Source organism: Phascolarctos cinereus, unplaced genomic scaffold (assembly GCF_003287225.1).
Source record: "Phascolarctos cinereus isolate Bilbo 61053 unplaced genomic scaffold, phaCin_HiC Scaffold_1;HRSCAF=81, whole genome shotgun sequence".
NCBI lineage: Eukaryota > Metazoa > Chordata > Mammalia > Diprotodontia > Phascolarctidae > Phascolarctos > Phascolarctos cinereus.
The window spans coordinates 220,370,459-220,396,775 of NW_027555514.1; the positions used below are offsets into that span (position 1 = coordinate 220,370,459).

Below are 26,317 nucleotides of genomic sequence, written 5' to 3' on the forward strand. Positions count from 1 at the left end.
TTTCCTGTTTATTTGGCTCACCAAACAGGAAAGCCAAATAGCCCATAATATTTTGTCCAACAGTTTCTTTGCTTACAGGTTGGATCCTTTTACATACCTCACCCATCAAACAAGTAGTCAGCCTAGTTTTGAGGCAGACACTGAGAAATAAAGATTAGCAGTGATGGGGACCGTTTTGCTATTATAGAAATGTTTAGAGCTTTCCCCCGCAATGGCAGTATGACTAACAAAAGAGGCTTTCAATGCAGCTTCCTCTCACTGGGAAATCGGTTAGGGTTAAAAAAACAGAGCATCTGCTTACAAGGGAAGATTCATAGGATCATATAAATGGACCCAGAAGAAACTACGTAGCGGAATCCTCATTTTACAGACAAGGAAACTGAGGTTCAGAGGTATTATGACTTGCCAAGGGTCACACAGGTAGTAACAGGTGTAGGATTTGCACTTGGGTCCTAATCCAAAGTACTTTTTTCACTGTACCTGCTGCCTCTATGGTAAACAAAGGACAACTAAGGGATTCTTGCTATGACAGTCAAAACTATTAATTTGTTACACTGAGTCTTTATCAAGAGATACTTCCGAGGTGCCCTATGCAATCCTATTAAAAATCCTACTAGAGCTGTGTAGCTGCCTCAGTCTCCATCATAGATATGCTAAGCTTGAAGTTAGGGACAATATTTTTAAGAAAATTCATCTAAAAAGCCCCAAAGGAAGATTTCTTTAGGGTGATGCTCTATCTTGTTTTGCCTAAGAAAAATAGGCATAGCTTTCTAGGAATTAAATTTAAAACTTCAAGGTAGATTTGGTGAGGGCAATTGCCAAAGGTAACCCAAAAAAATCTCTAGGTGCAAGGTTATTGCATTTGGAATAACCTAAAATCACCTGATTAGTGAGAGCTAGCTTGGGAATTTACCTTTCAGTCAACAGGCATTTATTAAATCAACAAATGTTTATTAAGCGTTTACTATGTGCCAGGCACTTTCAGCTTCCTTTAAATACCATACAATGAACACTCTAAAATTTTCTGAAAGGGAGTTCATGACACAGGTATCAGACACCACGTAACAGACAGTATCATAGACTGCGCAATGAAGAGTTGTTGAATTTTGCAATGAATGCTCTATAGCCCAGGGAAGTAAATGATGAAATAACTCATTCTATAGTTCTTTGTTCTTTAAGTGTGCAAAGCACCTTCCTTACAACAAGCATATGAGGTAGTATCAAGAGTATTATTTGCTCCATTTTTCACATGAGGAAACAGCCTCAGAGAGGGTAAGTCACTCAGCCAAGGTACACTTGCTATTAAGTGTCAGAGACAGGACTGAAACCTTGGTGTCTGCTGACTTCAAGTCCTTTCCATTATACCTCGCTTTTATGAGGAACTGGGGGATGGTGAATACACAGAGAAGATCTGACAAGCCTTACTGTTACCTCCAAATAGGAATCAAAAATACTTAATAAAAATCCAATCCTTTGTCAATCTCCAACTTCCCAGACTAGATGTTCAAAAATTAAGATCTGTAGGAGTCCAAGAAACGTAGTTTATAAGACAAAAATCTCACTTAAAAAAAAAAAGTAAAAGGTGGTCAATCTGCAAAACAGTTTCAAAGAAGGTAGAAGTTCATTCCATATCCAAGAAGGGTAACTAAATCAGAACCAGTCAGTCATTTAACTACAGTTGGAGGCTCTGAGGGAACACATTTCCAATACCGACCCCTGCCCCCAAACAAAAACAAAAAACCGTCTGTAAAATAGGTTTATGTAATACTGAGCTAAGGAAGATAAAGGAAGGCCGTGACTTTCCTCAGAGTTTTCCCTTCCTAGCTCTACTGTTTTGTAGAGAGCTCTTTTGAAAACACTGAATATACAAAGTGAAGGGTGAAATAGGATGCATTTCAATGGCATGACAAAGGTGCAGAAGCTGAGGGGTACAAAAATTGCTCAAATGCAGAAGCTCAAAGATTTAGAGGAGGACAACACATTTAGTTTTATTTCAGTCAAATCACAACACTTTCTTTTTCAACTGTTGTAAAGTGTATCTACAAGTTCTATTACAGATCCACTTTTTAAAAGGTTTCCTGGGAACATTACAACAATCCTCCTTCATTTAAGAGGAAATAGTTCTACTATATTCTTCCTCAAGTAAAAATAAAAATTCCATTCCAGTAAATAGTAAGAATACATGAAATTACAGTAAACCAGACACTTAAAAGGACAGCCAAGAAGTCTTCAACTGTTTATTAGAAAGAATGCAGACATAAAAAAAAATCCCCACTGTTCTGAACACAAATTGAAGTTTTTTTCAGCCTTGTCATAAGCCGAGTCCAAAAAAAAAAAAGGCAAAAAAAAATTCCGATAGTGTATTAAACATTTTGTCACTCGTTTTCCATACTGACAGTGCAAATACAAATTTGGTCTAAATGTACAGATTGACAAGCAACAATGTATAGCTGTTCTTCCTCCTCCATACTAAGAGATGTAAAAGCTTAAGGGTCAAACAATACCAAATGTACAGGCTTCATAACCATTTAAATTAGGGCTTCACTAGTTTTAGCTAAGATACATTTGGAACACTAACTAGTGATCATTTAAATACAACAATGTGAACTGAATAATTTTTTTTTTAAATAAAACATTAGTGGAACAATCCTGAAGACACTCCGGAGGTACAGCAATGTCAGCTTAAGTTGTCAGCCAATTAAACTTGCTTTAACAGTTTGATCCTGTGTACTAAAATCTGAACATTTTAAAATTCTCTTTAATCTACCCTGCTGAATCAGGGGGAAGTGATTTTAAACTACTTAAAATAAGCTAAGTTTTCTTACCATGTCAGTATCTGCGTTATAAAGCAGTAAAGAGACCCAGTGAACCTTTTTCATTTTTTTTACACTGCAATGACTGTGTCCATTGCCTATACCTCAACTGCTTCTTGGAAGTCTGAAAAAATGTTCATGCATAAGGTTATTGCCTCAGCTGACTTAAAACTGACCCATACAAATAGTACACATCAACCCTTAGTGAAGCCTTTTTAAAACAAACAGATTGAAAATGGATTAAAGTAGGCAAATACAGTATCTGCCTTTAGAGCTACCAACGCAGGAATTATCTCAATTATGAAAATTTTGCAATGAAGTTATCTTTCTTTCCCAAAACCCTGAAGACAACACTTTCTTCTTTACTCCAGATCTGGCATCTCTGAAAGAAAAGTCAGTGGAAAGCATAATGTGAACTTTCTAACATTCACTTTACTTAAGCACAGAAAAGAAGAGATCCACTCTGGCTCACCTTTCAGCCAACTTGTCTGCGCTGCCCCAAATCACTCCAAGAATCATTCAAACTTATGCTTTTAGCTACTTAAATTTGGCACTACACAAAGATTCAAATTATTGTCTCTCTTCTGAGAATTCAGGAGATTTTCTCCTGCACTATTAATAGTGTATTTAATATAGCTCAATGCCTCAAGACATTATGAACATTCAGGAAAGCATAGCAGACACAAGAAAGAACCGGTCAAAACCTTCCCAGCTCTGCTTAACAACATTAAGTGGATTATTTCCTGAATTACCTCAGGGGTGATAAGGAACCTGGGCAATTGAAAGAAGTAAATAGCAGAAAGTCTGCTCAAGTGGAAAGAATCTGAATTTAAAGATGAGTGCCTAAAACACTTACATAAATAACTTATTTCAAATTTTAAAAAGCTTACTTTCATCATCACTGTCTGGTGAATCCTAAAAAATGAAAGAAAACAAAGTTATGAAATGGATCTGAATATCATTTTGCTTAACAAAAAAAATTCTATAAAGTTGAAGCTGTGTACTTTTTTCTTAGCAGTCTGTAAAACACATGGCTATCACAAGTATCAGCACTTAGCAAGTTAGACACAAATGCTTTAAATATAATGGTAAAGTTGATCAGATATTTCACATTATTACTGGGACATGTGACCTTCTTGCCTACATCCTAGCATGAGTACATGCACTTTCCCATGACTTATGCCTCCTGGGCTTCGCTTTGGTAACTGGAGGTGCTTTCCATCTTGAACCTTGCCCTTCAAGGAAAAGAAGTCTGATGTTGTAGAGAGAGTACTTGAATTACAAACCAAAAAGTTCTAGACTTTATTCTGCCATTAACAAATTACTTGACTACTGTGGCCAAGGTCACCCTCAATTTCTGTATCTTTAAAAATTAAGGAATTACATACAATTCGTATATTCTATGAAAACCAGGTTTTTTTCATCCTATAAATCAGGCCTGCACAACATCTGGCCTGCTGCAGGTCTGTTTTAAATACTCTACATTTTTCTGAGGGCCACCTGAAATCCTTTGGCAGGCCAGAAGTGGTCCTCAATGCTGTGCAGGCCTGCCATAAATGATAATGGTTGATTGACCTTTTCTAGTTCCACTTCTCCTCAGCACTCCTTCAGTATGTATGAGTTAGCACAATTGTTAAACTGAATTAAAATTAGAAATTATAAAAAGCTTTTCCCAATGTAGATAATTACAACTATTCTCCATTTTATAGATAAGGAAAATTAACTTGAGGGAGAATTAAATAATTTGCTTATGGTCACAAAGCGAGTTAGTGAGTGGCAGAGCCAGAATTAATCCTTTGACTTTAAGTTCATCACTGTTAACACATACTGCAGAAGTTACCAGGCCAAATTATAAACAACTTACATCATCTGCTCCATCTACTTCTGGTAAATCTACATCCTCATCACCTCCCATGTTGTTCATCATCTGTTTGAAGAATATTAACATTTAAGTCTTACTAACTAATAAAAAAGAAAATCTTTTAGTAAAATTCATTATCAACATATCAATTTTTGAAAGCTACATCTGTCACATTTGTCCTTAGTAAATCACCGGCAAGTCAAACACTGTATTTGTATTAATGCTTTGCAAACACAGCATGATCCTAAATGTAGTTTCATTACATTTTTTTCCCTTAAATTTTACAGAATTTAGGACCGAAAGCAATCTTTGAAGTCTAACCTAATCTCTTAGGCAAAAGAGAGATCCCTTCTATAACACTGTTAACAAATGGTCATTTAAACCCTTTGCTAGAATCACTAGTGACAGACAATTCACTACTTCAAGGAGTTCATTCTTTTGTACATCTAATTGCCTTCTGGAACAACACAAAAATTATTTCCTTGTATAGCATATTTCCTTCATAGCATCTCTTCCCAACATTTAAAGCCAACCACCCTTGTAGCCTCACAATTTTCTCTGAGAGTAATACAGTTTGTTCTACTGTTCCAGTCTTTGAAAGAAGAATGAATCTATAATCTCAAATTTCACTAAGTAAAGATTTTTACACAGAGGTATTTTGATTTATGTTTGATTTCTGCTTTATTCTTAATCTAAGACTACATTAAAAAAAATCCTAAATCTGATATAGTTTTGCTGAAGTTAACTTGTGAGGGGAGCATATTGGGAAATGCAGATGATTTTTAAAAATTATTAATACCTATTATTTTTATAAGAAAAGCAATAGTAAGACTAACAAACTTTACTGAGAAAAGTATGCTTGACACAAAGACTATCAATAAAAGAAAGATATACTGGCTAACACCAATCTAGCCCTCTTGTAGATAAAAATATCAAGAAAAAACATATCATCAAAATGCAGTCATCAACTTTCCTTTCACAATTCCCTCATTCTTTTGACATGTATTGTAAAAGGGTTCCTGATCCCCAAAGTTTAAATTACTAAACTGTAACAATATGAGAATACCCAATCAGGACATACAACCTCCTTAAACTCAGGGAATGCTTATGATTGGTATACTCTACAAGATTAAATGATAATCACTAAGTTTTCACTTTTTACAATAGGGATTCCAAAGCTGTTTTGTTTACTATGGACTGATTCTGAAAATGTGCAGTTTGAACTCTAAATGAATCCAAGGATTTCCATTAAGTTAGTTGAAGCAAACTAGACACACATGAGATGTAAGATTAAAAGCTTAAACAAGTCTGAAGGAAATTCTACCTCAGAGAAGCGATCAAAATTGGACATGTCTTCATCAGAATCATCTTCCCAATCTTTCCAATTATTGAAGTCCACACTAAGCCAATTGAGCTGTGGAATAAACACACAATTACCCTCTGATTAAGTTCACTTGTACGATCATTAGAATTCCTACAGCATGCACACTGTTGGATGTGACAGTGAACTTACAGCCATGTTATACGCTCATAAAAGATCATTAATACTGCTAGCATGTTATGCAGAGAGCCTACCTTTGCCCTTTCTTTTGTTAACCTCGGCCATGACTGTCCCGATTCTCCTTTCCGTAAACAACATAAGATCGATCTGTCTGTTCTTTTATGCTTGGAATCCTAAAAGATAAAGAACCACCTCTATTTTATGTCTGCAGGAATGAGTCTAAAAGGAATAAAGTATTACAAAGTGCTATTTCAAAAAAGAAATAAAATTAAAAAATGCTATTTCAGATGGTATGACACTCCCCATCTACAAGCTTTGTTGTTTTTCTTTTCCTAGGTTCCCTCCAGACAGAAAATTGAATATATTCCAGAATCATAAAAGTTTCACTCACATCAAATCACAGAAAGTGCTTTTAGGTTACTAGTTGAATTTAATTTCATTTTTCCTTCCATAGACAAGGTATAGACAAGAGTGATGATGCCTCCAAGAAATACCTGTCTTTCCTTTTAGAAGAAAATCTCAAATTAAAAATGAATTATAATGTTCCTGTGATAGACTGGGTTTTAAGTCAAATGGAGTACACATACAATGTAGTCTACAATTAGAGAGTTTCTATAATTGCGAAGCCAGAAGAGAGACTGAGAAACACCTAATGTGTGGAAAAAATTACAGGAGTGGAGAATAATAGGAAATACTAGCAAAATTACCAGCTACTTAGTAATGTATATTTTGTTTTGAAAAGGGAGTAGAGGACATATTTGCTAGAATACTTACATTTGGATCAATATACTGAAATAGGTCAATTTCATTTAAATGTTTAAAATTATCACTTCCTCCAAGACAACTGTAGAGAAAGAATGAAAGGCTGTTTATATAGGTGAAATAATTTTTTAAAAGGCTTAAGATGCAAAAAATATAAATAAGACAAACATAATTCAGTAAATGGACTGATTTTTGCTGCATTATATAGCATAACAATTTACCTGAAAGTAAGTTTGGACTTTTCAAAATTTACATTAACATCTTTACTGTCTTCAACACAAAATTCAATAAAGACATAGTCCCTTCGATCGTACCACTTTGCGGAAGCAGGCTGCCTAGAAAGACAGAATTTAGAGTAATTAAGCTACAATAAACTTTATCTCTGCAACAAAATAGTTACATAACCCCCAAGGTTTAAGAAAAATTATTTCCCACTGCATTAAATCTGTTGAATCATTCTTATAACTAAAAGACTGCCAATATAGTGATGTCACAAATTTCTAAATGTAGTTAATATTTTCCAGATGAGGACTGAAATATTCAACCCTCCAACCAAGCAGTGCCCAAAATTAATTTACACTTTATAAAATCAATGAACTGATTCAATGTGAAAATATTCTATTTTCAGGTCCACATCCTTTTCATATTATCTTCCCTATCCTCCCCACTAAAAAAGCAAAAAAAACCCCAAACCTGTAAAAACAGGCATAGTTAAACACATTCCAATATTGGCCATGTCAAAAGAAGGAAAAAAAAAAAGACAATCTGCACTAGGTCCATCATTTATAAGTAGGGAGTTCATAGCATGATGTCCCCTAAAACTGCAGTTGGTCAGAGTTGATTTTAGTTTTTAGGCCTTTCAAAATTGTTTTTACAATATTGTTATTGTATAAAACTCTTCTCCTGACTTCTACTTTTGATCACTTCATACAAGTCTTCAAAAGTTTCTCTGAATCCCCTCCATCATTTCTTACATCTTAACAGTATTCCATCACATTTATCTGATGGGCAGCTCCCCCTATTTCTGACTCATTGCCACCACAAAAAGAGCTGCTATAAATACTTTACTAAATGCAGGTCCTTTTCCTTTTTGATTTCTTTGGAGGTATAGACCTAGAAGCAGTATCACTGACTTAAGGAGTGTACACAACTTAATAATTTTTAGGACACAAAAACATTATGACTGTGGCTAGTACTAGGAACTAACAGAATATAATAGAACTGGAATATAGGATGCCCGCATCCAAGGGAAGGAAAAAGAATAATTATAACTGGAGAAGGAAGATCTTAATATTTTTTTCCATTTACCCCACTCCAGCCTTAAGTGCTCTAAATAGATAACTATTTTTATGTAAAGTTATACAGAAAGTAAATTTTGTATTCCTAAAGTGGCAAAGCACTTTAGATCTACCAAAGGTGCTAAAACATTGCACCTATTTCAATTTTCAAAAAAGTTTCTTATTCATAAGTTTTCCCTGCCTTCAATTTTCCATCCTGCCTGGAACAAAAGACACATATCCCAAACAGCAGAAAATTATATGGGAGTCAGATTTTCTAAGTGTTTCTGAATCATTTTGTCAAGACAAACTATGGATAACAAGACATTATTCCTGTTCTTACTCAAGGTATTTATAATCCAGCCAGGGAGATATTAACACCTACCATGACCTGAGAATTATTTGTGAATGGAAAGAACAAAAAAGTTTAGGTCATTATAAGCCCTGTTCAATCTCCTAAAGGCAATCTAGCTTACTCTATTTAATTCTGGGCTCAGGTCAGTACATCATAATGGATGGAGCTTATGAGTTATGTGTTCAGCTGTGTATCAGAAACTTGGACAATATGCGTTTTTCATATACTTGATTTTCCTGGTTGTATATTTAGCCTGAAATTTTTGAGTATGGATTTCATTTAGGAGATTCTGCAGTGTTTTGGATCTTGATGCAGTCAGTGAAATGCCATCTACAAAAAGAAAAATCTGTGAAGAGATTCCCCTTCCCATTTGGGCTCTGCCCAGGACATTGGATGTGACTGAAAGCAACTTTCCCTTTTTAATGTTATCTCTACCTATATCTTTCTAGGAATCTAACGATTTTCACATCTACATAATGAGAATTTTTGGAGGAATCTTACAAAATTTGGTATTTTGTTCTACCAAATAAATGCTTTAAAAAAATTCATGGGATCTTATATTCTCTTTATCTTTCAACTGTCTGTTTATGAATGTATGTTCTCTCTTAAAACATTTGTCAAGGATGCCCTTTGTGTGTGTAGATTATTCTCAACAATTCTGAAAAAAATGTGAAGTAGTTATATGGGACAGACACTTTCCCACCTTTCCCCTCTTTGTCAAGTACTTTGGGAAACAATTTCTCACAATTGTGTCACCTCAAAGGTAGTTCAGCTGTTCATTATGTCTTCGTTTTCTTTAGTACCCTATTTCTACTTCTTCATGTAATACACAATGGGACCACGAGAATTCTAATGTGATTTTTTGTCATTGATGAAGACAATATTACAAAAAAATCTTCACAGATCTTGTCCCATTTTTCAGCTGTTAGTTTTCCAATTTCATGTTGCTTTAGTTTAGTCAGTTCTTAATAAGTCTGCTTCTCTTTCCACTGTTTCCTACTGATTTATGTAGTAATAATGCTCATTATCTTCCATCATCCTCCCCAAAGATTTTATAAAGAAATTTATATTTCAAACAAATGTAGTTACCTTTGGCTGCTAACTCTCTCTGCCTGGAAAAAAGATCAATAGTTTCCTGCCTGAAGTAGTTCAAAAACTTTCAGTCTATTCACTATAGTGATTATCATCTGAAACTCTTAGACCATGTGTTATAGTCTGTGTCAATTTTTGTTCTAGCCCTTTCCTATTTTGGGCATCAAAAGTTAGTTTGGATAGGTTAGAGTTGCTTTAATTGTATCCATATTTTCTCATTTATTCTAATATGTTTTAAATTTTGACCTCAACTTAGCAACTTTGTCTGTAGAAACACAGTGAAGTTGGAAATAAGATATCAAGTACCACCAATTTTATTTTTTATGATGTTATACAGTCTTCACCATATCTAGTACCATGACACTTTAAAAAATATATATTAATAATACAGGTGTGAGGCTTCTTGCCAGTCTACCTGTCTTTGGCACCTTTCATTTTTTATTTCTGAACTACATTCTCAAACCTTTCCCATTTTCCTCTTGGCTCATCTTTGCACTGAAGTAACTGAAGTATTAAAATGGTGATTTAATTTGAAAGGTCTTATCGAGTTATTCATAGAATTCCTCTAACTCTTTATTTTCTGCAACAAATGTTGACACATTAAGCTTCTCATACTATTTTTGCAAACACCTAACAAAAGTCCTGCAAAGAGATAACATGTCCCACAAATTGATGATTTCCTGTCTTAATGCAAGGTCAACAATTCAACTTTTTGACCACTCCACTGTCTTTACTTATAGCAAGAATATAAAAATTAATAGTTCAATTCCTCCAATAATATGTGTATTTTGGTCTTTGGATAAATACCTTAATACATTTAACGGTGCTATGGTCAACTTAATGTTCACAGGTAGTCTAAAAACCAATCCACTATACATCCTGTCCCTTAACCCCACAATTACAGAACAACAACTAGTCCACCCAAACAGGTGTTAATGGATACTTTATAACAATTACTGGTGTTTCTTACCACCCTATTAGATAAGCACACTGAAGCTAGGAAATGTATATAGCACCTTTAAAACACCAGTATCTTGTACGCTGCTTTGCTTATAATGTATGCTTAGTAAATGTTTTAGTTGAATTGAACAGGCATCAAGGTTATATCCAGTAACAAGCACCTTTAAGTAGAAAAATATCAATTTTTAGCAAGCTGTTTTGGATTACTGTCAAGGAAAGGGAAGAACAACAGGGGTGGTGGTTAAAAGATGAATTGATAGTGATACTGAAAAAGGGACAATAGGGAAGTAAGAGCCTGATGTATGTGGCTATTTTGGAAAGTAAAGAGAAAATCTAGTAGAAATAAAAAAATTAACAGTCCTGACTTGGTTGCCATGGACAAATACAGCCCTGAGCAAAATGAAAATAGCAATAGATTTAAGGGTCAGACAACTTGGGTTTGAATATGAACTGAAGTCTCTTGGGGGGCGGGGTGTCATTTTTTTCCCCTTTTAAAATACAGGAAATGGACTAAGATTCTATATTAATTAAGCATATCAAACACATTCTCTACCTGATCATGTGCTGTTTATATATAGACAAGAAGAAACTGTCTCAGTATTCTTTATCTATCAAGAGGCAATTACCCTTCAACTCTCCTGATAGTAACTTAAATATATCCTAGTGATAACAAAAGTAAAATTCCAAAACAAATGAAATGTTAAAGAAATACACAAATCCAGAAATCTGAGGCAAAAAATTTTAATTTCTCTCATTTCTCTTTCGTGGGTTGAGTAATTTCCTTCCTTGCTAAGTCCCAACAAGATGATTAGGTTTATAATCCAGCTCCAGATTATACTAACAAAATTCCACTTCAAAATTATTTAATATCTCTTGGCATTTTTTTAATAAGTGGATTTATACCTCTAGATCTAAAGGCTCAACTTCCTTTCTAACTACTTGGAAAATATGTAAATGTGGAAAACCCCATGACACTTGATGGAAAAGCTGTCTGTCCTGATACCATAGCTAACCCAAGTAATTTTGTTTTTCTTTCTTTTTTTTTTTTTTTACTTTTTAGGCATTTGGGGTTAAGTGACTTGCCCATGGTCACACAGCTAGTGTCAAGTGTTTGGTCTGAGGTCGCATTTGAACTCAAGTCCTCCTGACTTCAGGGCTGGTGCTTTATCCACTACACCACCTGGCTGCCCCAGTAACTTTGTTGTCATGTAATGTTAAATTCTTCTCTAAGTTTTGATTGGAGGTTCCCCTCCCCCAATGTCCTATTTATTTTTTTAAGATGTGGAGCTGATAAGAGTCCTCCTATTCCAAGAAACAGTAATACATCAGGTACTCCTCATTTTATGTAGCATGGAAGTTCTAGCAAGCTGGCTGAATTAAAAACAAAATATATTAAATTATTATTAAAAACAGAACATATTTCCCCATAGGAAAAAAAAAATCTAATAGCCATAGGTATCCTATGGGAAAATAATTTAAATGGCAATCAGGAGTGAGGCAAGTAGTATAGCAAGGCTTTGTAGCACTTTAAGAATTATGAAGCATTTCCCCAACTCTTTAATTTCACTATCACCACATCTTACTTCTTTCTATTCCTGATTTTATCCTCATAATTAGGAATTACTCCAAATTTCAGTTCACTCTAGGAACCTGGAAAATATTTAGGCAAAAGGAAAATACATGACAGAAATGACAGAAGTCAATACTAACAAATCACAACCTATTTCAGACTAAAAATTCTTTAAGCTTAAGTTGACGTTTTTAGCATAGTAGACTTTTAAAATGTTGATCAGCAAGTAGGGGTTTGCTGGAATCGGCTCAAACTGCTAGACTGCCAAATTTTTGGCGTGAGCATTTATATCTTGGAAATCATCTAATGCTACAAATCATTTAATTGTTCAGAAGTGGAGAAAATGTTAATAACAAAGATTAAATTCTTTAAAAGTATATCCTCAATTTCAGAGAGCAACATCTATTAGCAAACCCCCTGGTTATTACTTCAGGTTTGTCTAAGACACAACTGCTACTTTATACTTGATAATCTCATCCTACATGATAGTTCTTACTACCCTTTGTAATTTAACACATTTCCCTACATCAAGAATTTTAAGGATGAAATATACTAGCAAATCAGAATATAAGAAGCCAGCCAGTGACAACTGACAAAATGATGTCTTTTGACTTGAGTAAATGTGAAACTGAAGTAGTGGAGAGAAAGAAGATATATGGCTGACAATTTTTTTTTTATATTTATCGTATTGGACTAGGCACTCCTGAATTCAAAGATGAAGTCTCTAAGCTGCTTGAGCAGCTAGGTGGTGCAGTGGATATAGTGCCCAGTGAGGAGTCACGAGTTCCCGAGTACAAATCTGCCCTCAGATACTTACTGGCTGATGGGATCCTGGGCAAGTCACCCGTTTGCCTCAGTTTCCTCCTATATAAAAATGAGCTGGAGAAGGTAGGTGAGGACCAATAAAAGATGGACATTTAAGTAGCATCTGGAAATACTTTATCTAGATAGGTTATATGAACCATGAACATTACATTACCCCAATTTTGAAGCCAAGTACACTGAGGCTCAGAAGGTCAAAGACTTGTCCAAGCGCACATTACCTCTCATCTGCTTTTGACTTATTGAGTGTGTGTGTGTGTGTGTGTGTGTGTGTGTGTGTGTGTGTGTGTTTTACAATGGAGATTTCTATCCTACAGGAATTTTTATTAATAAAGCCCAAACTACTACGGTCAGGCTGCTTTTAGTCACTTGAGGGGAAAAAAATTACTACTATACTTATTGAAAAGATGGGTTTCTGAAATATTATCACCTTCCCATTAAAGGGGACCACAGTAGTGTTCACTTACCAAGTATGAAACATCTATTGCATCCAAAGTAGTTATTTCATGGTCTTTTGTAAGCATTAATCACACTATTTGAAGCCAACATTTCCTGTTGTTTTTTTTTCCTTTTTAAAGGAAGTGCTACATCATGCAACTTTTTAAAAGGAAAATACTTTTTGTATTAGTTATCAACTTTTGACCATACCATTGGCTATTTACATTTCTAAAAATGGACATAAATCCAGAATAGGTTAATGTTACTCTTATCCTTCTTATCCTCTTGTTGGCTTTTGGGGAAGGGGCAGCATTATAGGAGAGGATGTAAGAGAATTTTGAGCATTTAGAGGTGATATTTACTCTTGTAAAGTCTATTAAAAGGTGCTGCAATAATGAGCCAAGAAAGCCTTAATTTCTGAGATATACCATAAACACTACTCTTTAAGCCATCTTAAAAGATCAATATGTAAACATTTTGTGATTCAGAAATGAAGTTATCTCATGATAAGCTGAAAAAGAGACATAATTTGAACCAGCCACACCAGTTTACTAGTTATTTTTTCATAAAGCCAACTGTTTAAAATGAAATTTCTAGCAGCAGTAGAGCTTCACAGAACTGGCTGAAAAAATCAATTTCTCAAAGAAATTAAAGTAAGACTTTTTCTTCATGGCAAAGTCAATTTTAATTGACTACTTTTTTCTTTACAATATAGGAAGAAACACTTATTTGGAAAGCTAAAAACAAAATTTTCAATTATGTAACTGTCTAAAGAGCAGACACAGTATAATCTTCAGACACCACAAGAACTGCTTCCACACCTTTGATGGGTTATGGAAAATTAGCTTGACCACTGTCTTCATGAGAACTCTTTACTTCAATACTTCAAGGATTTCTGCAATAGAATTTATATTGCTACCACCTCCAGAACTTTATTCAAGTTACTCTTGAGTTAAAAACCAAAACCAAAAACCCTGTTATCTTATGGTTAATTCTGTAACAATGAGGTTTTTATTTTTTAAGCTTGGCTAAAGTGGTTCTTAGACTTTGCTTGTTAGTCAAGGCAGCTAAGAACCTTTAATGTACTGATCCACCTTCCTGCCTTCAATATTTACATCTTTTTAGAACTCAGATCTTGGAGAGACTCAGGGTCAACATTCTGAAGATCATTTTAAATGCATATTATAGAAGTCCAGGAGATAGAATGATAGAGTCCAGAGCAGGGGAAATCTTATTTTCTAAATGGCAGAAAGGAGAAACACAGGCATCAATTCTGACACATATGCAGACAAATAAGACTCAACAAGAGCATATGAGTAATATTAACCCGTTCTAGACTTATGTCTATTTTTATTAGTGTAAATAGCTAAAGTTATGGTATCAGTATACAAAGAGTATTTTCCTATTTACAATGTTCCAAGACTAAAACTTCATTTAAAAAGAGAGAAAAAAACCCCTCAAAAGATTTGGGCTCAAATAGTGTGATTAATGCCTACAAAGGGCCATGAGGAACAACTCCTTTGGATGCAATGGATATGTCATGGTTGAATAAATAAGCACTACCATGGGCCCTTTAATAGGCAAGTAATTAATATTTCAAAATCCTATCCTTTCAATTTAGGGGAATGAAAAATCCTCGTTGCTATGCTATGCTATAAGCTTGTAAAAAGCACACATAATATCACTTTTTTATTAACTTTAACTTGGTTATCATATAGATTCCTACTAACATTGAAACAAAAATCTTTGTATAAACAAGATTTACAACATTCACAAACAACCATTGTTTCTAGTAATGCCAAATGCTAGAAATGTTTAATATTAAAATAATGAATTATGCACCTTGTACATAACAGGTATTCAACTGTGGAATGAATTTGAGATAATTACAATACAAAGGAATTGGCACTTACCCAAACATATTTTACAGGATGCAAAGAACACTTTCAGTAGGTGAATTAAAAGGCATGGATAATATGACATTCACACAGAATGAATATGGATAAGCTTCAGGAGGGGAATAAATGACTAAGATCAAAGATTCACTATAGCACTTAAGCATACTAGTGCTTGACCTTTTGTAAATCTTGAGTTAAAATTTATTTTAGGACTTGTATAGCCAAAATATATCAAACTACAGTTCCCATTTATGCTAAATCAATTAGTCAATGTGAACTAACCCTCTTTGGGGGCAGGGAGGTTAGGGCTCCAATCTAGATTCATTTGGTTGGAGAAGATTAAAACTTATGAAGAAAAATACTAGTTAATTTTCCTTCAAAGTGACTAATACATAGCAATCATTCCTAAACCTAGTCTTGAAACACTCCAAAAATTTAAGTTAACAGTAAACAATACAAGATAATACTTAGATTTTGAACCTATCAGAGTATAAAAACACAAGAGCTGAGAATCAGTAATATGAAGTTAACTAAGGGCTCTCTGAAATTGTTGCTTCTTATCATTACCTTCTCCTTTATGACAACAAGCAATAACGACCTACATCTACCTTTTTATTTTTTTAAATTTTCAGTGTCCTAGGGAGCCCCAGATGAGGAACTACTATACTAATACTGATGATCAGTACCTGCATAGCAACTTAAGAGTCTTAGAAGGTTGCCTGAGGAGCACTGAGGTCGTGACTTGCCTAGCATTAATCAGCCAGTATAAGTCACAGGCTTCTGGACGTAGGTGTTTTGACTAGTTCTATATCCATGACCCTCCATACCCCTCTAAATTTTTTTTTTTGCTTTTTGGTGAGGGTTTTTGGGGTTAAGTGACTTGCCCAATGTCACACAAGTAGTAAGTGTTAAGTGTCTGAGGCTGCATTTGAACTCAGGTCCTCCTGATTGCAAGGCCAGAGCTCTATTCACTGTGCCACCTAGCTGTCCCTCTATACATTACTTTTAACATGCACTACCTCATTTGATCCTCCAAAACTCTCAAACACAAGCAGGACAGATATTCTTAACCTATGCAGACCTCAAATTTTTAGGGCAAGTCACTTATCCCTCTTTTATAGACTAAGCCACACACTTGGTTCTAAGAATCAGAACATTTGGATTCCAGTTACGACATAACTCACTTTCAGTCTTAAGCCTCCCCAAAGCCTTCCTCTCACTTCCACCCCACAGTCACCAAAAGAAACCATCAAAATAACTTCAGCTTGTAGTAAATAATACTACAGGAATGGTATGAGAAATAAGGACAAATTCATTCAGAGAGGAAAACCAACCATATAGCTGAGCTTATGCACAGTCCTTCCTTAACCTGTCAACAACATTCAAATAAAAAACAAAATAAAACTTTATTAATCTACAGGGACTAGAACACATCACACAAAAAAGGATTTCTTGGTCAAGGAATTCCAAAAGAAGATACCTTTATCATTTTTACAGACATACTGTTTTATAAGCCCAGAGCACCAGCAGCATTACAGCTGCTAAGTCCCTGAAACTAGTCCCTTTGAGTATCACCACTACGACAGTTTTTTTTAAACAAATCAAGACAAAATACACATATTTTCCCTTCCAACCAATTCAAAACATATTGACCACCTGCTTTGTTCAAGATACTAATGATACAAAGACAAAACATCCTTTGCCCTCATAAGGCTGACAAAGGAGAAAACAAGTCCATAAATTATTATAAGAAGTAGAATAGTGTGAGCGGGACAAAGGAGAGATTAAGGCGTTCCAAGGAAATTTGAAGAAATCACTGAGGGGAAAACCATAGCTCCATCTACGCCATCAGGCCTTGAAGAGGATTTCACGTGAAATGAAGTCAGACTCAGATTTAGAGCTGGAAGAACCTTAGGGTCATTAATTTCAACTCTCATTTCACAGATGAAGAAAATGAGGCGCAGAGAGTTAAATGACTGCCCAAGATCACAGACAGCAAGTGGAAGATAATTATTTTACAAAGAATCCAGAATAATCTAGGAACAGTTAAGAATATAGTTAACCATCAGTATTTATTAAGCACCTATGTGCCAAGGGAATACACATACATGGAAGGGGGTAGCAAGAAAAGAGGCTGGGAAGAAAGAGGGAGAGAATGAAGGCAAAATAGACAGTTCTTGATTTAAGTGGACCATTCTGTAGCCCTCTATATTACATAATGTGAATTTGCCCTTACCCACCCACTTTCACTTAGCCTATACAACAAAGGCATACACAAATACCTTTTATACAAGTCTTAAAATGTACTAAAATCAGACATGTCAAATACTGTACCATGATAATAAGAATTATGAAATGAAAGGTCAAGTTAATAATAAAGTACACACAATAAAGTTAATACAAAGTTAAAGTGGGTGGTATGTTGAAGTATTTGGCTCTATCTTTTCAATACAAGAAAAAATTTCACCCAAAAGATGAAATGCTTCTGCCAACTCTTTGTGAAACTTTTTGATGTGACCTCGGTACTAAAGCTTCCTTTTCTTCTGCAATCTCTGCAGCTAGCAGCTCAATCAGACCCTTATTCAGAATTCTCCTTTGGATTTCTTTCAAATTTTTTTTTACATAAAGTCTAACTTGTGTAATGTGAATTTACATAAAGCAAGAGCTATCTGTAAATATGAGTTAGTTTGTGAGGGAAGATACTAACAGTTCAGAGGATCAGGAATAGCTTTCAAGTAGAATGTCCTCCTTCAGCTGCATCTTGAAGACAGGAATTATATAAGACAGAGGTGGAGTTAAGAATTATGCTGGAACTTACAGGAGTAAATGAAGGGATATAGTGTGAAATAAGGATGTAGAAGTTGAAGAATAGGATGAGAAGGGCCTTAAATAAATTTTAATTTAGTTTTACAGGCAATTGGGAGTTACTGAAGGTTTAGAAGAGGTAAGCTACATAGTCAAACCTGTACATAAGATTTCTTTTTGGTAGCTTGATGCAAGCTACATTAGAAAGGAGAGGGAAAGCACAAAAACCAGTTAGGAAGCCAAGACAATAAACAGTCTACATAAGAGGCCTGAACAAGAGAGGTGGCAGCAGTCTGAATGAAAATAGACTACAGTGCAGAACTATATCCTAATGCCTTAATCTGCCATCCACTAGTTGTGTGAAGTTAAACAAATCACTTTACCAATCTAGCTGGGTGTTAGTCTCAAATTCTAAAATGAAATGGTTGATAACATTATCTTTCAGTTTTAGAATTCTACAATATGAATCCTCAAATGTTAATGGCTTTTCTTTTCAGTAAGCAGTCTTTAATATTTGTATTAACTAATGTAGTTTCCAAAAAGTTTGTTAGTAATAGATGTTTTTTCCTCCCTAGGTGATATATATATATTGACCAGACCCGTAATTTCATCAGTGTAGGGAGGTTCCTATTTGGAATTTCCACTACCAATTTGATCACAACCTTGCCTACAATTTAACTTGAGAGTTCCAATCTCCTCTGAGATTACTTCCATTTACAATGAACTTGTATTTTATATGTATTTTGTCTCTTTCATTAGAAAGTGAGCTCCTTGAGGGCAGGGGCTATAATTTTGCCCCTATACCCCAAGCAATTACACCACGAACAGTGCCTGGAACATAGTTATGTACTAAATATGTTTGTTGACAGATTGGAGTTATTAAGTGACTTATCCAAGGTCATAAAGCCAGTATGTCAGATCAGTTCAATGGGATACAAAATGCTTAAAAACAAGATTACAAAAAAGTTCCCTTAAACTACTATAGAAAGACAATATCTAGCAGTTTACTTGACATATTTGTCCAGGACCATTTTTTCCCCCCAAAGTGTTTTTACAAAGCACCCAAAAAAGACTTAAGCAAGCTTCAGTTATTAATCCAAACAGAAGCATTTAAACCAACTACTGTTATTGATCACTGCCTCTACCTTTGTCATACAAGCCTTAATTATCTTTCTTCAAATGTCTCTATCAACTTTCTTCCTACTTGCCCACAAAGCTGTAATGCTATTTCTAGATTAAGATAAATGAACCATTCCCCCAGACCTCCCTCTCCCCTTAAGGAGTAGAATTTGTGTTTTACAAATTTACCTAAATTGAGAAATGTGGGTATTCTAATCACCATCTTACAGATGAAGCACAGACCCAAGCTATAAAATAAAGTTAAGAACACACTCGTGAATTATGTGCAAAGGTCAAGAAATAAGCTTTTAAAACAAACTATAGAATAAGAAACAAAAATAGGATGTGAACCAAGAAAACAATGGTCAGTTAACTCCTTGGAAATTAAGGAACTAGCAGGGTTCTACATGATCTTAAACAAATCAATCATTCTCAGGCACTCAGTTGCTATGCCTTCCCCCAAAATTACTTTGTATGTATTTTGTATTTATATATGTGCATACATGTTTCCTCTCAATATAAGTTCCTTGAGGGATGGAACTATTTTTGTCTTTGTATTCCCAGAACATAGCACAACATGGTGCCTGGCACATAGGAGGTGCTTAATAAATGCTTATGGAATGAATGTAAAATGAGAGATTGTGGACTAGTTACTTAACTGTTCTCTAAAGTCATGTTTCCAGCTCAAATATAGTGATACCACTGTTACCTTGTTTCAACCACAGCCTTCCAGATTATCCCTGGGTATCAGGACAGTTTGGTGGACTCAAGAGATGCTTGACTCTAACATCCCTTTCAATTCTAGGATTATTCAGTATGTCAAGCACCAAGAAATAATTCACTTACAGTTCCAATACTATACAACCGTACAGTATGACTACTATCAAAATCTTCAAATTCTAACATGTTTTCTAAACTTCCTATATGAATAATTGATTCCTAGAACCTTAGAAAAAGGCACTGATTTATCGTTGAAAGTTAATCTCCAGATGGAATATACGTGTACTAAAGAAACAAACAGCAGTATGTATAATACAAAACATAAATACCTTTAGTTATTCAAGCACTAATTATTGAGGCAATAGGTAGATATTATGTTTCCAAATAGGTTTTTTGAGCCAATATCAAAATCAGCATTTCCTTTGCACAACAACTATAGGCTCAGAAATGACAAAAACTGTTGGCAGAAAAGCTTTAAATATTGAAGTCATTGGATTATAGATTCAGAACTGTCAGGGATCTAAAAGATCATTTTTTTTTCTCATTCTACATACAAGGAGACTGAAGCTGAGAGGTCAAATACTTTGCCCAAGATGCTTAGCAGCATCTAAACCCAGTGCTCTTTCCCTAACACCAATATACACTCAGAGTTGAAAAGGCTTTTCCAAATGATAATCACTTACTCTTCAGGAAACTACATTAGATGGGATTCAATCAAATTGAGATCAGAATCTGGGAAACCGAACAAGGAAAATACTATCAATGAGAAAAATAATTATGGGTATGTTGTTATTCACACTCATTCACCACTTCCACAGCATTCTGGATTAAAGTACGATTTAGTTTACAGTATGAAAATCAGTTGCCATGTTACAGTGACTAGGAAATCAACCCTGAATGAAAAGAAAACATCACTAACCTTCCTTAGTTTTATCAAGTATTCCTTCCAAATAGAAATCTCTGCTCAGCCAAATATAGACACTAGATCTATTTTTTTTTTAAGACGGGAGGGGATGAAGAGCTTTGTTACCGTGCACCAAGCTTACAAAACTTACTAATTTTTTGCTAAGGTAAATAAGATGTTGCTCAATGTTTGATAATTTGATTCCAATAACTCATAAATTAATGAAATTAAATAAGAAGCAGAAGTGAAAAGTTACTTCCAGAACTCTACCTCAAGAAAATGATCATAGTGATTAAAGGGAGCTATCAGTTCCAATTTAAAAAACTCAATCGCCAAAGACTAGCCGATTCCTCCAAAAGTAGAGAAAAAAAGCTAAAGAATTATAGATTTAGAGCTGGAAGGCCAGCTAGTACAACTCTTTCTTTTTTTTAAGGAGAAGAACTGAGATCCAGAGACATTAAGCAACTTGCCTAACTTACACAGGTATGACTGAGATGGATGAATACAGATAAGGATACTTATCTTCTGATTCCAAATTCAGAGCTTTCCCCCTTAACTGCTCAAACTGTAAAGAGCTGGAAAAAAGCTAATAGATATCTAGTCTGGCTCCAATTCACAGGTTAAAAAAAAAAAGGAAAAAAGGATAAATGAAGTGCTTAAGAGCACATAAAGAGGAAGTGGTAGAACTGGGAATTGAACCAAGGTCTCCTGAATTCAGTGTTCTTTCCACCACACCAATCTACCTTCCCTGCTGGGCTGGGAATCTGGTTAGTTCCCATAAAGAACTTAATGATCTTGGTCAAGCACAAAATTTCTCTGGGTCCTCATTTTCATAGGTGAAAGATGATGCTAATATCTGCCTCCCCCAAATGATATTGTGTTGCGATCTCTAAGCACCTTACAAAAACAGACAAATAAAACTTTGATGAAAATGTTAAAGATGTTTGGCTGGGCAATCACTGCCATTTATTCCCAGTTAGGAAAAAACTCCACAAAACGCCCTTTTCCTCCTTTTTGCTTTTCATGTTAAGGTACATGAAGCCTTATCGATGAGATTCCTCCTAAGATTGGATGACCCATAAAAGGTCTCTTCCAATTTAACTTAATCATAATATTCATTTTATAAATTCACATCCCTAAGATGTCACAAAATCAAAACCAAAAATTTTTTCTTCAAAAATCAGAAAATTTGAAGCCATTAGTCTTGTAAAATACACTCCTTCTAAGATATGCCTTTTGGAATATTGATTACTTCCTTGATTTTTACCCAAGTTTCATCCATGTACATGGTCTTTCTCCTCTCTCCATTGTACAGGTAACTAAAAACTAGTTTCAAAAACTTTCTGAACATGCAGCTAAGTTAAAAGATAATTAACTGGATATCTGTTTCTTGACTATTTGATTACTAAAACCTTATTTGCAAATTTCCTCAACTCAGATCAAACCCTTGGCTTTCAAAATGGATACAACTCTGCTAGATGAACTAGAGATTTTGAGAGCAGCAATGGCAAGAATTTAATGTTAGTTCCTAAAAACCTGGATTTTTTAACTATTGCAATAATCAAAACTCCAAACATTCTATGAAGAAAAGCTACAACTGAATTAAGATGGGCATTTTAAAATGTGAGATTACAAGAAGAGGAAAAGTTTCACATATGCAGTTGAATTTTCTAGCCAAAGACCGTTTCACATTCTGAAAAGTAACCCTTTGTGATAATTCATGCTTCCTTCACAATGTTTTCAATCAAATGGATGCTATGTTATGGGTTAGTCTCCTGGACCATTTTTCTGCTACACTCTATCAGTATGTAATTTTAATAAGTGCTGAATGCCTTTGAGGCATTAGTTTTATTTTTAAAGAAACTTAAATCTGAAGTCTAAAACTACTACTCAATCACTAAATTTTAGTCAGAAGTTAGTACTAAACTTAATTATAATACACCTGAAGAAAAATGTTAGACCTTGTAGTGCCACCTCATATATAAAATTCCAGAGGCGAGGCATTTTCCCTTTGTTTTCCTTTAACTTCTACTTCTAGCATGTGCATGTGAGCCCCACCACCTGCACACCTTTGAGAAACTGCCTCCCAAAACACTTTTTAAGATCTACTAATATCACTGAGATTTAAGTAACTGTAAACTAAGGCAGGAATACCTACCTCGCCTACAATTTTAAGGTAGAACATTACCTCCTAAAACTCCACCCAATAGTCCTTTGGGTCAACACGTGCAAAATACCTGTTAGGTAGTAACCTTCCTCCCTGCCAGGAAACTGCAGTGTTGGGACTGCACCCTACTCTCTCACTGGAATATCAGTCACATTGAAGCCTGGAGGGGGAACCGCAAATAAGTGAGTTTCCCTAAGGGGACACCCCTATGTCACGGTGACACGGGCAACCGCACTATGTCAAGATAACACGGGCCCACCGTGGGATGACTTGCACGTGGCCAGTACTACTTATTCTGGGCTGCAGGCCACATGGTGCCCCCAACTCGTGCTCACCGCCACTCCCAGGGTGCCACCTACCTACCCCAAATGCACAGCACATGGCGTTGTGCCATGGCAGGTCATCCCAGGAAAGCCAGCACTGAGGAAATGCCGACCCAGGAGGGTACATCCCTCCAGGCACCTTCAGCCAGTAACGGGGTCACTGGAGATGAGTGGCCCGGGGGTGAGCCACGGGGACTCGGGCATAATGCAGGAACTTCCTGGAGCAAAGGCCCGGTTATTCCCCGTTGCCAGGAAGTCCGAGGGGCGCCCCGTGGCCTGCGGGGATGGGGGAAGGGAAAGGATAATTTTGGGAAGGGGGCCCTCAGGCTTCCCATGAGGAGCCTGAGGAGGATGGCACTAAAGATTCCTTCCAACCAGTGGGGCTAGACTACAACCCTCCCCCCACGGGGGCGCGGGCCCCGCAGGCCGGGAGGGACTTGGGGAGGATCGGTTTCCCGCCCCGTCCACGAGCCGCGCACGGCCTCTGCCTCCCGTCCTCCTTTCAGGCTGGCCTCCTCTCGGCGGGGTATCACACTCACATTGTGTATGGGGTGGGGGGGGCCGGGCGCACGGGTCGGGTGGGTCTCTCAGGCGGCAATGGCGGTTCCGACTCCCTCGGGCAGGCGGCTCCGGCTCGGGTGCCTCCTCCTCCTCCGGTCGCGGCCTCTCCTCTCCCTCGCTCTCTCCCCTCAGACGGCGGCAGCGGCGGCGGCTGAGGCGACGGCGGCGGGCTTGGCCTGGGTCCCACAATGCACCGCGCGACAAAGTAGGCTCTTCTGTTCGGGGAGAGGAGGAGGAAAGAGTAAGAAAAGGGCGCGAGGAGAGAGAATGAACGTGTGCGTACGAGGGGCGGTAAGGCCAGGCGAGGCAAGGTGGCGGCGGCGACAGCGGCGGCGACGGCAGCAGCGACAGAGGCGGCAGCAGCGGCGGCGGCGGCGGCAGTCGCTAGTGACGCAGCAAAATGCCCGGGCCCCTTCGCGCGTGCGCGCTCCTGGGCTTTCGGGCGCGAGCCCGGCTTTCTAGAGATCTCTATGAGAAGGGCGGAGTCTCCCCCCCTCACTCTCCTTGACTCCGCCCACTCTGCCCCCCTCCCCTCTCCTCCCTGTAGTTCTTCCCGCCTCTCCTCCCGCCCCCACTGCTGCCTCTCGTTGGAAAGCCGTTGACGACCCAACCGCCTGGGATCGCGCTTTTGCGTGATCTCCCGGGGAAATCTCCAAGAAACGGGCGCGTGAGGTCTGCTGGGAAAGCTAGGAGGTGGCCGGCCCTTCGCCTGCGGGCGGAGGCCGGACTTCTGGCCCCTCTCCCATCCCCCCACCTCGCCGCAGGCCGAGGCAGAGAAAAAACTAGGCCGGAGGAGAGTTTAGTCGTGCCCCTCCCCCCCAGGCCTGGGCCAGCGCCATCCTTCCTCTGGAGGGAGAGCCGGCTACGGGGAGGGGGAAGAGGAGGGGAAGGGGAAAGGCCTTGTCTTGGGGGGCCAGACTACTTCCGTCTGGCTGTTCCACTTTGGGCTGGGCCTGGTTCTGGCCGACCCCTGTGGAAGAATTTGAAACTTAGTAGAATGTAAGCCCCTTAAGGGCAGGTACTATTCCTTTATATCCCTGAGCACCCTGTCACTTAATAAATATTTACTGAATTGAATTAGATTGAGAGGCAAATGAACACCGGGATTCTTCTGAGGATGAAAGGAAGACCGAATGGGCACAGACTTTTATAATATCCCACCATTCCTTTCACTCCATTCATTCACCCTTTCGGTGAATATTTATTAAGGATCCGCTAAAAGCCAGGTCTAGGATTTATGCATAGTAGTTGAAATTTCATCCCCTATGAAGAGGCAGTCTTTAAAAAGAAAGCATTCGTAATCATTTGAAAAAAAAAGTTCCAACTCATTAATAAAAGCAAGGCAAATTAAAACAATTTATTTCACTTCACACCTGTCTGATGGGCCAAGAAGATGAAAGAGGAAAATAGCAAATGTTGGAAGGGTTATGGTAGAACAGGTACATTCATGCACTTATAGTAGATTTCTGAATTTCCTCATGGTTTCTGGAAAACAATTTAGAACTATTTTCTCAAAATCAACAAACTGTATATGCCTTTGACCCAGAAATACCATTAGACTATTTGACCCTAAAGAAGTCAGACACAAAAGGAAAGAACTCACCTGTTCAAGAACATGTAGCAGAACTTTTTGTTTGTAGCAAAAAACTGGAAACAAAACAGGTTTGTTTTATGACCAAACTGTGATGTACGAATGTAATTGAATATGATTTCTCCTTGAGAAATAAGGAATGTGAGGGGCAGCTAGGTGGTGCAGTGGATAGAGCACCGGCCCTGGATTCAGGAGGACCTGAGTTCAAATCCTGCCTCAGACACTTGATACTTAACTAGCTGTGTGACCTTGGGCAAGTCACTTAACCCCATTGCCTAGCCAAAAAGAACAAACCACAAAAAACAAACTGATGATGAAACATACCTTCCAATCATACCTTGGCAGACTTGGCAGATGAACTAGAGATGCAGTAGGAGCTATACCATCTCAGACATGGCCAATATTGGTTAGTGATTAGTAATAGATATGCAAAAAAAAAGTATTTTTGTGTTCAGTCATATCCAACTCTTTGGGACCCCACTTAGGGTTTTCTTGGCAGAGATACTGGAGTGGTTTGCCATTTCCTTCTCCAGCTCATTTTACAGATGAGGAAACTGAGGTAAACAGGGTTAAGTGAGTTGCCCAGGGTCACACAGCTAGTAAGTGTCTGAGGCCAGATTTGGACTCAGGAAGATGAGTCTTCCTGACTTCAGATGTGTCACTCTATCCACCACCTAGCACAGGTAACTTTTTTTAAAGTAAGTTTTTTTTTTCTAGATGTGTATTTAACCCCATTTTCACCCAAGCCTCTGGTGATTTCCCTGAGGACAGCCCTCTT

At 37.1% G+C, this 26,317-nt stretch overlaps 1 protein-coding gene across 1 annotated transcript; it reads right to left on the reverse strand.

Moving 5' to 3' along the window:
• Window positions 1–1,962: 1,962 nt before the first annotated feature.
• Window positions 1,963–24,406, reverse strand: PTGES3 (prostaglandin E synthase 3). Its single transcript, XM_020990306.2, has 8 exons — window positions 23,927–24,406; window positions 7,159–7,272; window positions 6,950–7,019; window positions 6,250–6,348; window positions 5,999–6,088; window positions 4,678–4,740; window positions 3,704–3,728; window positions 1,963–3,195 (listed from the first exon to the last, which is right to left on the reverse strand). Coding segments are annotated over exons 1-8 (483 nt in total). The 5' UTR covers window positions 23,929–24,406; the 3' UTR covers window positions 1,963–3,175.
• Between the last annotated feature and the right edge of the window lie 1,911 nt (window positions 24,407–26,317).

Excerpts from the sequence above, each read along its gene's own strand:
- PTGES3 (XM_020990306.2), bottom strand. Across the intron at positions 7,020-7,158 it reads AAGTCCAAACTTACTTTCAG|TTGTCTTGGAGGAAGTGATA; the intron begins GTAAATTGTTAT and ends CTTTCTCTACAG. Across the intron at positions 3,729-4,677 it reads AAGTAGATGGAGCAGATGAT|GATTCACCAGACAGTGATGA; the intron begins GTAAGTTGTTTA and ends TTCATTTTTTAG.